Raw genomic sequence first — 13,735 nt, forward strand, 5'->3', positions numbered from 1 at the left:
GTGACCTTCATAATGTTTTCTGCTGTGAACAGGATCAACACCACCTCGTTCCAGTTCAATCTATACAGGACTTATTATGTTGTAGTGCCACCTGCTGATGTAAAATAAACACCCAAAAATGTATGAGTGCACTGACGCTCTCCTGCCACCTGTCTGTTCAACTGAGTACTTCTGCTTTTTTTTTTTAAAAACAACAACTTTGTATTGATGTTTAACCTCCAGAACAGGTTGAACTCAGCAGTTTGCCTCTTTGGTGTCGATTTATTTCTCTTCACAAACCAACCAGCACATCCAGCAAACACCACAGGTCAAACAGTTTACAGTATTTTTCTTTTTGTTTTCAAAGGTGATATGTTCACATTGGCTGTTTACAACAACAGTTATCAAAACGTAAAAATGTGCAATATAAAATTATATTTAACAAGGTTTAAAAGGTCTACATTCAGTTTTCCCTGCATCATGCATGTGAGATGACACAGGGTAAAGTAGCAGCATGTGGACTTAAAACAAAACATTTATGAAAGTGTAACAACAACACATCATTTAAAACATGTATGTATTGTGAATGGCACATATGAATTCACACAGTGTATAAAACTCTGAGAATGTCAGACCTTTTATTTGTACCCATGGGGTATGATTGTATTTAGTTAAAATTTCCACATTTGGAAATCATCAACACACACTTCATCTCATGTGTCTGTGTACTTTCAGCAGAAGTCTTATTATAGAGCAATCAGATTAAACTACAGCTGGTATGGAGGACTGAAACAGCCAAAATCAGAAATAAATAAAGAAAAATATAAGTGGCTCAATAAATGAATATGCCATTAAATGCACCAAAAATAAATACCTTTGTATTGACTCAAGTATTGTTTTTACTTCTGCATCCATTTGTCATTTTATTTAATGTTTTCATTTTTTAATTTATTTATTCATTTATGTTTTAATTTCTCGTTTTGGCACTTTCAGTCCTCCAGCATGCAGCCATTGGTAAAATTAAATTTGCCGGCCGACAGAGGAACAAAACAAATGTTCAGCTGTTTTTCGTTTCGTGACCTCAAACATCAATATCCACCCAGTTAACATCAGACACAGTTAAAGCTGCAGTAGGTTCAGGTCTTATGTTTTTCTGGACTTCACCTTTATGGAGACTTAATTGTAAATGTAAAACTGGACGCTTCATATTGCACATCGAGATGTGTGAGCCAGTGCTATGTTATAATAATATCAGTCACAGTGAGTTGCAAAGTGCTTTTTCAAGTGTTTCATTCATTTCAGATGATAATGGCTCTTTGGTGCTTCGGAACCATCAGAATAAATCTTGTGTGGAGTTTGTCACTGGCAGCTGAATCAAAGTATCAGTTTTCTGTGCAGATGAAGCAGCTGTGGAAACTAAACTAAAACTAAACTGTTGTTTGCACATAATAAATGTCCATCAAAGACATTTAGCTGACTGACATGAACTCGGTGTGCTGAACGTGCAGGTAACAATGTCCACTCGTCTGACGTGCTCAGGGAGCAGCGGCGTGGCGCTGCGTCCTGGAGACGACGTGGCCGCCCCCTGCTGTTTGGAGCCGGCCGCTGCCGCCCCCTCACCGCCGAGGATCGCGGTCGACTCCACGCTGAACGGGTGAAAGTTGATCCGGGCGGTGTCGTACTCCCACGCCTGCCTCATTGCAAAGTCTGTAAAGGATTTATTCTTGATGGACACCCGACTTTCCACATCGTTCCTGTAGCTGGCTGTGCGTAATGACGCGTAACTGGTGTCATTGCTGTTTAGAGACGGGGGGGAGTGTTGACCTTCTACCGAGCCAATGTTGTCACCACGACTGCTGCTCACCAGAGCCGCCGTCCTCTTCAGCTTCTCGCAGCCCTTTAGCAGCAGGTTTTTCCGGCACAAGATGTACACCCAGGGGTCTAAAATGGGGTTGAATGAGGCGAAGCGGATCGCCAACAGGTCGCTCCGGTAGTCAGGCTTCCCCCCAGCAGAAATATAGGCAGGGTCGTAGAGCTGGTTCACGAAGATCCGCACCTGTCATGTAGAAGCAGAGGATAAGTGTCTCAAAGAGAAAAGAAACTGACACCAATCACCTAAAGTTTGTCACATACCGTGCGCACATATCACAATCAAACAAAATAAAAGAGCCTGTTGTTCTTACCACTAAAGGGATGGAGCAGACCAGGAACACGATGGTCATGAAGATCATAAGCCAGAACATTTGGATCTCTGCTGCTGAGGCGACTGACGGCAGCCGCGGGAAGCGGCGACGTGATCCTCCCTGCTCACACAACTCCGTCCGGACTATTCCCGTCCTCTGGTTCATCCCCACCAGCGACCTGCACACCGCCAGATTACAGAACACTGTCACTGTGATCAGCACCAGCATCACACCGCCGTACAGGAAAGAGTAGCAGGCTCCGAGTGGATCCATCGCCCTCCAGTCCAGGAAGCACCAAGTGCCGGGAAAGTGACTGACGTGCTGCCCGAAACCAAAACTGGGCATAATGCAGAGTACAATGTTGGCCAGGTAGGTGACCAGGAGCGCAAAGCGCGCCATTGTCCGGTCTATGTGCTGGGAGTAGAAGTACGCATGGTTTATGGCCAGGTATCGTTCCACAGCCATGGCGCACAGGATGGACATCCCGGCTGAGCCGAAGAAGAGCATGGAGAAGGAGAAGAAGTGGCAGAGCAGCGTTCCTCCCGGCCAGTGGCCGGCCACGTATGTGGCGATCACCACCGGGCTGGTGAAGCACGTTCCCAACAGATCCGTGATGGCCATCCCGCACACCAGAGTGTAGAAAGTGGTTTCCTTCTGCTCCTTCTTGGAGATACACAGCACGACTATGGCGATGAGGTTCCCCAGGACTCCCACAGCGAACATGGTGGCTGACGTGACCAGAGACTTGGACTCCAGCTGGAGCTCAGGGAATACACTGAGGTTTTGAGGCGGCAGCGGCTCAGAAACATTCGTGTCCAGTTCTCCAAACGCAAAAGAGTCGTTGATCATTATTAACACCAACAACGCACGAGGGCAAAAGTGCAAGAACTTCCTGTGATGTTTATATAACTTGCTGTGGAGACATAAAGAGCGCTTTTCAAAAGAAATCATCAACTGCAGAATCACATCCTGAAGTCTCCTGTGTCCCACAGCACAGAAGCCTCTCTGCACTGAAGCGATTATTTGTTCGGGTTCAGGCTGTGTTCGCTTCCAGATGCGCCCGTATGAAGGTGTGCCTGCTTGTGTTTACACTGCTCGGTGCTGCGGGTATTTAAGCCGTGTGCTGATGTCAGGAGAGTGACGTGCGGGGCTGGAGGCGCAGGTTTCCCAGGATCACATTTCTACAGCCACACAATCAATAGTCACTTTTCACTGCTCGTCACGCAGAGAGCCATTAGAGTCAGGAGCCGACACCTGGTGTCATTAGTACAAAAACTTTATGTTCGCTTTGGTGTGGTTTGGGCTTGGACTTACATAAAAAACAAAACAAACAAACACCGAAATAGAAATAAAATGGAATAATAATCATATCAGAGTTTCAACAAGTGAGAAGACGCACTATGCCCCTGCTGTAAGACTGTGACTACCTGTGCCTCAACAGACTGGACAGGTTAATTAGAAGAATATAACTAATTTGTGTGACTATATATGGTCTGGAACGGAAATGGTGCAGCTGTGTCATAAATCCACTCTTCAGCACCAAGGTCAGCGCCCTCAGCTGCACCAGCACCACGAACAGAGGCTTCCACAGCATTTGACCCACTATACTATGACTGTGTGCCTCATTAAGATGAAGTCGATGTCACAACCCGGACCACAGTCTGTCTGTACTGTGCTATTCTTACAGCCACAGCGTCCTCAGTGCTGTGAGCCTCGCGTACTCCTTTTGCAGAGGCGGACTCATGGGGACAAACTGTCAATGTTACCGATTTTGTGCGAGGATGTTGTCACATCAATGCCTCTGCTGAGACGTTCACAGGCTCAGCACACCTGATATACAGCGATTATGGTGAAGGAAACATTTTCAAGAATGATTTTGTGTTTTGTATGAAATGTTCTTTGTTGTCGCTTCTTGCCTCCTCCTTTATAAAACATCCAACAAAACACATGCTGACAGCCCGAGTAGACTTCAGCTGCTGCTGACGACAGGTCTTACGTAAAGAACTAAGAAGGTGTCAGTCAAGTTGAGACGCGCTTTTTTTCACTGTTTCATATATTTTGAACTTTTCCACCGAGGAGTCTGAGCTCCAGCAGGTCTGTCTGTGCGTCTGGAGTCGTGCGTAACTCTCAGTCCACTCAAGTGCGCAAGGGTCGGCTCTATGGAGGGAGAAAAATGTATTAAAAAGGAAGGATGTGAATTAATCTTCATGTATTCTGTATTAATCCGAAACACAGAAGAAAAAGAATGGACGCAGGACAAAACGCGCAGAGAGCCGCGCTGAATTATTCATAATTTATAAACAAACTTATTATATCCAGCTGCTCCATCAGCTCTTTCTCTCTCCTACAGATTCTTCATACGCTCTCTACTCTTCTGGGTCATTTGGTCTCTTCCACCTCTTTTTCATTTCCTTTGGAGTCCCTTTGATAAATCCCACAACATAAATAACCCCGCGGTTTGTAGGTTGTATTCATGAAGAATCAGAATCAATAATTCAACAATTCTCAGTCGAATATGCACCGCGCCATGAGGTCCCTGTGGTGCATTTCTTTTTTTTAAGCAGATGATCTCTGACAAATCCCACCAACTCCTGAGCCGAGCCTCAGACTGAGCCTGCAGGGCAGCAGCCTGCTGAGCTGCTGCCTTGTTAATTAGGCGCCAATTACGCACAGACTGAGAGCGCAAATCACATGTCAAAGACACCACACAGTGCTGTGGAGATTCTGGCCGCAGGTGTCTTGGTAACGCCGCTCTTCTCTTCCTTATATGCAGAAGATGATTCGCTGAGCTGAACACTTGCTGCTCTGCTGGGAGTTTTAGTTCAGAGTATTCAGAAAGTTTCTGCAGCTGTAAATTGCGAATCTTACAGAACTATGAGTATTTGAGTGGGCTATTATTAGCAGAATGTAAGTATCAAAAGTAAAAAGTTAGTTATCAAGTAGTGTTGACTTCAGTTAGAGGGTGTGTGAGGTGAGAAAATTCAGCTTTAAAGGTCCAGTGTGTAGGATTTAGTGGCATCTAGTGGTGAGGTTGCAGACTGCAGCCAACTGAACACCCCTCGTCTCACCCTCCCTTCATAGTGGCCTCAAGAAAACACAAAACGCTCTCTTCTGGAGTCAGTGTTCGGTTCGTCCGTTCTGGACGTCTTAAGAAACGTGGTGATGCAACATGGTGGACTGTGTTGAAGAGGACCCTCTGTAGATGTAAACGGCTCATTCTACAGTAACCAGAACATAAAGATTCTTAGTTTCAGGTGATGAAAACATGATTATGAATATTAAATTCCATTTCTGCTGATAGATCCCCTGAAATCCTGCACACTGGAGCTTTAATCAAACTAAAACAAAGTTAAAGAATCTGAAAAACTGACATGTTGGTGCAGTTTTTTCAATCTGACAGTAGTGTGGGAAAATGACACCATCCACATATGGATTGTTCCCTATAAACCTCACTTTCATTGTGCTATTCAACCTGCCACTGGGCTGGATTATTACGGCACAAACAAAGCACGTTTGCTGTTGCGCAACCAAAACAGGAAGAGGCGTTGTTTTACGTGGTCACTATCCCCAGGTAACAGAGGAACGAGCGGAGTAACTGAAGAAACTCTGCCAAACGAGGCAAAGGAGGTGAAGAAGGAGAGTGGTAGTAAAACAAGAGTGAAGAGACGGGCATTCACTCAATGGAGAGCGTCGGTGTATTCATTAACAGTACTACAATAAATAATAGTGGTATAGTATCTTCGTAGTATAGGCCTGCTGCTATATATCCTTAGGGGAAACCTTAACCATTTACAACAGCTTATTACACACACACGCACACACACAGCAAGATAATCTCATCAGTGGAAATGAAAGGATTCATCATACACAGTGGAGGACGGTTCTTTCTAATGGCAGACTGTGGTGGAGGCTCTCCGTCTCTGTCTGTGTAAGTGGATTCCTCTCCTCTCACAGACTGGAGCCTCCCGGGTATATGTGTGTGATACGTGTGGGTTTTGAGTCTGCCCTCCGTGGTGTAATAACCCCAAAGCTTTCGGACGTCACTGGCTCTGATGCCCACACATAAAAAAACACTGTTTCTGTTTCTACACACACAACCTGAGGGACGCATGGACGCCCACGGCTCTGAGGAGACATGAAGTGGGTTTATTAAGGATTTATTTAGTGTGTGTGTGTGTGTGTGTGTGTGTGTGGTAATATGTGTCATTGCTCTTCTCACCTGGCACATTTGATCCTTGGAGATTCCCTATACGAATTACAGGACTAATCTTTTTTTCAGAGCCTTCTTGGAGGGTTTGTGCTGTCTGGAAGGATGCTGAGATGTTGGTACACAGGTTCATTAGGCTGGTGTGAAGGCAGGAGGCTGATATATGTGGAAACCACACTGGCTGGTTAGATGGTGCTAATGGTTTGATTGGGGGTCTTTATTTCACTGAGCAATAACACTCGGGAGCTTTGGAAGATTCTCACTGCTTATTACGCACAATACACTACCATCGATTTTCTGTCTCGAGGGGAATCAAGATGCAAGTTAGCTATTGATTAGCATTAGCATTAAAATGAGCCGACTGCTCACGTGTCGTTAAAACAATTCCTTCGTTTCAAACGTGTGTGTGGTACCCTGAACACCTTTAGCTCCTGTTTGTGTGTTTCACAGTTCTTCAGGCTGGTTTAATGAAATAGTTCAACGTGGTGGACTTTTTTTTTTGTTGTAGAAATTGTACAAAAACCAAAGTGTAGAAAAATGTAAAGGATGGTACAAAATGTCTCGTCTTCTGCCAGAGGATTCCAGGAAGTCACTGCTCCCTGGCAAGATATAGCAACGCAATCTCCACGATGAATGTATGTGTACGTGATTTATTAAAACCACATATTTTCTTTAAGTTTCAATTTTTCAGTTTAAGTTTCCAGAAGTTTCAATTTTTAATGTTGTGCTCAAGGTCCGGTCAGGTTTAGACACAAAAACGACTTGGTTAGGGTTCGGAGACGATCACGTTTTGGCTTATTTGCTTTTGATGCCACAAAGACAGCTTGATGATGTCCCGACAGTTGTTAAAATTACCCGGCTGAAGCGGCCTCGAAGTCGCTTGGCGTACAATGCCAACATTTCATTCTGGTGACTGGGCTGTCCAATATATACTTCCCATTAAAACACAACTCATTTTGACACTTGAAACGCAAAATCATGTCAATTAATGAGCTTTAGTTGTGGGTGTAGAGGATTGTGTTACCTCTTGACAGAGCCGGATTAACTCTTTCCCCCTGTTTCCAGTGTTTATGCTATGCTAAATCAAGCTAATAGACCATATTCACCATTCACCATATTCAGGATGGGAAGCTCCAATGCTGCGATAATGTTATGCTGCTGTGTTCCAGGTTGCAAGTCATTTAAACGTAGGGAATCGGACAGATTGTTTTCATTTTAGCACTTCCAGACTGATCAGCAACTGAAAAGACAACGGATAGTGAAAAAACAACAGCTAATGTTAGCATTCAACCACTTCCTAGCTAACATTACTGTTTGATTACATCCAGTGTGTTTTAACACCGTTCCTACCTACCGGTCCACTGTTGCTCGCACTCTTCTAGCATATGCAAGTCATATCATCTTCCTCACACACTGACCTCTAGTGGATCAGCAGGTCTATTATTTGCTTTGGCGTGAGACTGGACTGCGTTATTAGTATTGACCTTGCCAAGAATGATAAAAAGCATATTTTCCAAAATGTCAAGCTATTCAAACAAAAGCACATTAGCTCTTTTTCAAACTTTCTTGTGTTGTAGTCACATCAATTTCATGGCTAAATGTCAGCAAGCCTCACAGTCCGTACAGGTGGGAAGAAAATGAGTAACCACGTGAAAAGACTACTTAAATCAGACAAAGGCACGCGCAGGATGCCAACACTGTGTAATGTTGTTGTTTTGCAAGACCCACTGGCAGTGAGAACTACCTGTTGAAAGCCAGAGAAATATGTGGCTGTAGTTCAAAAGCAGGATTTTGTTGAGGAACAACAAGAAGGCCCTCAGTTCTGCAGCAGCCCAACAAAAGACTGAGACAAAATGTAAATGAAGTACATTAAAGCCTCTCCCATCACTTATTCACACACCTCTGCTCCCGAGGACTGAAGACAAACTTCCTTTCTGGGCCAAGTGAAAGAATGAGATGAGGTCTCCGTGTTGGTGACGTCTGCACGGCTGCCATAATTTGATGGTGATGCTCTCCTGTTTTCTATGGCGTCACGCCGCTCAGTGCTGGCGGTGGAGTCGCACCACTGCAATGTCATCATCTGGCTTTATCTGATTTCTCTTCTTCCACCATCGCCTCCTCCTCTCCACATGGACATCCAATCATACTGCTGCTTCGGCTGCAGCGTGCCAGGCTCATTGCTCTGGGGGGCTCAGGCTCATTTACTCTCTTGCAAGCTCAATTTTATTTCTTTTTCTCCTCTAAGGATCTCTCTAGTGTGTTCCTGTCCACTTTGCTTTTTTAAAATCTATTTCTATCTTTGAAGCAAGAAGTGTTTTTAAAATAGTGTGTTTATTGTCATCAGCTTCTTTATATAGTTGTTTATTTTTCTAAGCAGGTACATTATAGGACAAGATGGCTATGATAAGCCCCAGGCACAGCACACATCTGTTCCTCCTACATACACAAACACAAATGTGTTCCACAACACAATTACTTGACAGTTGTTTTGTTGTCAACTTGTGAATGCTTACATCCCCCACACATGGCCTGCTACATGTCAGCCTAGGTCAAACCCACACATCTCCATCCTCCAGTTTGTGTCATATTAAGGAGCCTGGAGCTCAGTGTACTCTTCTCCGAATACGCTCAAAAGCTGAGTTCAGTGAATACATATTAATGCAAATCACACATACAGTCACACACAATGTAGTGAATATGATCTCTGCATTTCAATTATCAATGAAGGCAGGGGATGGGTTAAATAATATGGGGGGTTTTTTTGGATTATACTTTAAATGAGATGACAAAAACACACCTCCAACACTGTGTGTGGAGGTGGACAGGCAGTTTGGGTGTTTTGGATTTTTCAGGAGAAATTGTCATGGATATTTGCACGTCTGGATGAAGTCAAGTGGGTTTTGTGTCTGTACTCTGGTATTTGTGCCAAGAGAAATTTCATCATTATGGTTCTCATTTAGAGGAGACCCCCACCACCACCCCTCACACTCTCTCTCTGGCTCTCAGTGGAGATGATTACTCGTTCAGCCTGCCCAGACAGAGTGCAGCCATCAGTGCTAATGTTCCTCCATACTGTGTTTTCACATCATGTATCTCGTGGCTGCAGGATATTAGACATTTTCATCAAGGGAGCCACGACTAATACAAACACTTGGATGAAGATACTGGCAACACAGAGCTACACGCCCACTCGCTACAGATCAGCGCCAAGTTTTTGAATAAAATATATGGTTTGTAATATGTTGATGTGAGTCTACATAGTGTCTCAATTTCTGGTTTGGGGATGCAACAAAATTGTGTGGTGTGGAAATACTCATCTAGGGTATGAAAACATGAACAACAGCAACAAAAGAAAACACACCGCTGCTGCTGCTCATGTCTGCCATATAATGACTTTATACAATAAACTACTTAACAACAACGGCAACAACAAAAACCTGAACCCTCCTCTTGACTCATGGTCACTACTTTTGGGCTGTTACTGCTCACTGTTGCGTTACAATATTTTTCATCCTTCTTGAAATGAGGACACTTTATCTGGAGAGAGGGAAGAATGTAATAACAAATGTATTTTTGTGACAATTTAAAAGTAAACAGTGTTACTTACTAATAATATGGCTTTATTCCTTAACAAGTGGTCTAGCTAAGTAACTACTTTTGGCAATCGGCTGCATTGCAGCTATGCTTGTTTATTAATGTGCACTTGCCCCGGTAAATTAACCAAGAAATAAATGAGTAAATAAAAGTCATAATTTATAATCTTATGATAGATAATGAAATTATTATTATTATTATTGTTGTTATTATTATTAAGTAAATAATATATAATCGGCAGTTGACGACAGTTGCCGAACACTGCATCTCACTTGACAAAATGTGGGATTATTATGACAAAACATTTCCATCTACAATGGGAAGTTTCTCTTCTTTTTCTGAAATGTAATTTTACCTTGGAAAAAATCCCAGACGATTTCTGAGACTATACAAAATATAATGCACAGAACAAAACGCTAAAAAACCTGTGACTGTCTTGAGGGTGATAACTTCTGTGAAACTAAAGTTCACTGAGTACATCTTTTTTTCCTCTTACACCCAGTGAGGACTGTTTACTGCTCATATTACTGTAATGTGACAATCACTCGTCTCAGCTGGTTTTTTCCTTCCAGTGGAATCCCCAAACAATATTAACGACTACCCCCACAGTCTATCTGCAATGCCCAAGTGTTTATGTTAATACCATTATGGCGTCTTAAAGTATTGGTTTCACTCAATTCTAATTGGTTTCATACTGAGCTAGTGGGAAGAAGAAATCACATTATCCACAGAATGTTGAGAAGTTCAATGAAACCAGAAGGTTTAATGAAACTGGTTTTAGAAGCTGCTACATCAGAGATCAGTATTTGATTTCATATCTGTGTAGCAAATGAAAACAGTCACATCATCTTTCATGGTGTGAAATGAAAATAATATTAGGAATATTGTAAAGGCATATTGGAGGATATCACTGAAATATATATGTATGTATGTATGTATATATATATATATATATACACACCGATCAGCCAAACAGCTCTGACCTCTGATCAAGCATAGTGTTATGCTATAGATATATATAGACTGTTGTCTTCCTGCTTGAGCTTTACTGTCAAAGCACTTTGAAAACTCTCTTTTAAAAGGTGCTATATAAATAAAGTTTATTATTATTATCATTATTATTATTATTATTATCATTATTATTATTAGAGTACACCATTGAACATGATACATTTAACTTTGCATTGACATATTAGCCTCCTCCTTCTGAGCGTGTTAGCATGCTGATATTGATAAATGTGTTTAATATACAGCGCTGCCTAAGTACAGTTTCAAGGAGCATAAGAGCTTTTGTCAATTAGTTTTCATTACTGAATGAATGTTATGTCCCTCTTGATCAGGATATTACACAGACCATGTTGACAGTGTGCAAAAAATGAAATACCACTTGAGGGGCAAAATGTGTTCCCACCTCAAGAAAGACAATGTCCTATATTTTACACACATTACTGTACAACTACTACATGCTACAATATAAAGCTATTTGAGCAGGAATTTTAGTTTTTTTCCAATTTTTATTTTTTTAATTATTTTTATTTAAATCCAAATTGAAACAATTGTTTTGAAAATTGTGGGAGAACCGGAGTACCCGGGGAAAACCCACAGAGGCATGGGGGGGACATGTTACCTCCACACAGAAAGACAAAGTATGGGGAAAGGGCTCCCCATAAATTGTCCGCAAGATATATGTGTGCTGCTGTGGGAGGTAACGGCGTCCAGTGTCCCCCCCATGCCCGACCACAGATGACATGTGGTATCTACTGGCTGTCCGCAGTAGAGAGGTCCTTGGTGTTGATGTATGATGGCGAATGTGACAGCTTGAGTTGTTGAAGCCATCTTACTTCTTCCACTTCTTTGGTTTCCTCAATCCCAGAAAGTGACGGGCTCTTTTCCAGACAGTCTTCTTTGGTTTGCCTGGGTGATTCTCCTCAGAGACTTGAGTCACGTCAAGAAGTTCAGGGGCCGGTGCAGTAGTGATGGACTCCTGCTCGCACGCCTTCTCCTCGGGAACTTGAGTCACCTCCAGAAGTTCAGGGGCCGGTGCAGTAGGGATGGACTCCTGCTCACACGCCTTCTCCTCGGGAACTTGAGTCACCTCCAGAAGTTCAGGGGCCGGTGCAGTAGTGATGGACTCCTGCTGCTCACACCTCTTCTCCTCAGGGACTTCAGGTTCTTTCAAGGCTTTAAGCTCTGTGGAGAGATCAAGGTTGAGAGAGATCTGAACATTAAGCTGAGTTTTCAGCTCCTCCAGATGTCTCTCATAACGTCCCTCCTTCTCCAAGATGTTTTGCTGGAGATTATTGATTTCCTCGGTCATCCTGTGACGGAGGTCATCCTGTTCAGCCCTCAAGTTGGTAATCATCTGCAAGTCTTTCGACACTGTGTCTGCGTGAGACTTGACTTCCTTCTCAAGCTCCCGCTGCAGAGTATCAGCCTGCTGTCTCACAGTGATGACTTCAGTTTCATACCTTTGGCTGATCTCTTGTTGTGAAGCCCTGAGCTTGTCCAGTTCTTCATGGAGAAGCTTGTTCTTGTCTTTCTCCGCCTGGATGTCAGTTTGAAACTTCTCCTCATTGACTAAATGGGCAACTTGGAGCTCTTCATAATCTTTATGAAGGTCCTTCTTCTTCTTCTGCCTGGTGTTATCTCTCACCTGAGTAGCTATCTTTGCGTTGCTGAGAGCTACATCATTGCTGTACTTTCTCAGCCGCTCTAGCTCTCTGGTTGTTTCTTTTCCCCTGTTGATGTACATTTCTTTCAGGGTTTTTTGCTTTTTCAGCTGCTCTTTAGTCGCTTCCAGCTCCTGAAGAAGTCTCTGATGAGACAAGTCTCTGTACTGCTGGCTGTAGAACTCCATTTCCTTCGGCTGGTATAATCTGTCTCAGAAAAATGCTGTTGTCTCCGATGAACAGATATTGTCCGTATCAGATGTCTTCCTCTCAACGCTTTCCTTTGCTTTTCTATCTCTTGTTTTCACGGCTGGGTCAGTGGTTGAAGAAGACTCAGACTGAAGAAATGTTGAAGACCTTATACAGATTGCTAGGTTCTGTTTGGCTTTGAGTCTTCAGGCTTCCATTCTTTTGCTTTGATTTCACACACACACATTTGTTTTCAAATACTTTTTGAAAACAAACATCTGTTATGAATTTTTGGACTTTGGCCCTCTGAGCGGAATTTCAGCATTTTTGTGATTCCTTGTATGCATGGGCATAACCACCATACACTTTGGGGGGGACGTGTCTATTTCACATTTGGACCCCCCCAATATCTATACGACGGTTACGCCCTTGCTTGTATGTGTATTCAAAACGTCACCAATCACTCATTTTTCACTGGTTTGGGTTGAAATGTGTCCTGAACACCAAAGAGACACTAAGGAAACTTGGCAACATGTTTTCATTTGAAAGTTACAGCCATCTTTGTTGCATATAGGTGATGTCATACTGCTCTGTGTGTCTGGACAAAATATTAATCGAACGCTGTAAATACATTATATCAAAGGTAAAGGCATTCCCATCAGCCTCAGCTGTAATATTGAGCTAATGTTAGCATTCAAACACACTAAAGTCTGATGTCGTCTCCTCATCGTTCTTAGCGCCTTTTATTGATTTTATTCTTTATATATTATTATTCATTTCTATTTTTGCATTACTTTTATTTCTCTCTTTCTTTTTCTGTGATTTTGCCTGTTTTATCACTTTTATTCCTTTTTTTGAAGAATATATTTCTTGGTTTTTGGTGTTACATTTGGACTATTGTGTTGTTTTGGGGT

General features: G+C 42.7%; 1 protein-coding gene across 1 annotated transcript; it reads right to left on the bottom strand.

Moving 5' to 3' along the window:
* Window positions 1–1,438: 1,438 nt before the first annotated feature.
* Window positions 1,439–3,011, bottom strand: ptger4c (prostaglandin E receptor 4 (subtype EP4) c; the record flags this gene model as incomplete). Its single annotated transcript, XM_084368343.1, has 2 exons — window positions 1,439–2,035; window positions 2,163–3,011. The coding sequence occupies 2 exons, from the start codon at window positions 3,009–3,011 to the stop codon at window positions 1,439–1,441; spliced, it is 1,446 nt and encodes a 481-aa protein (XP_084224469.1).
* Between the last annotated feature and the right edge of the window lie 10,724 nt (window positions 3,012–13,735).

This window comes from Pagrus pagrus (genome assembly GCF_965226575.1).
Source record: "Pagrus pagrus genome assembly, chromosome: 12".
Classification (NCBI taxonomy): Eukaryota; Metazoa; Chordata; class Actinopteri; order Spariformes; family Sparidae; genus Pagrus; species Pagrus pagrus.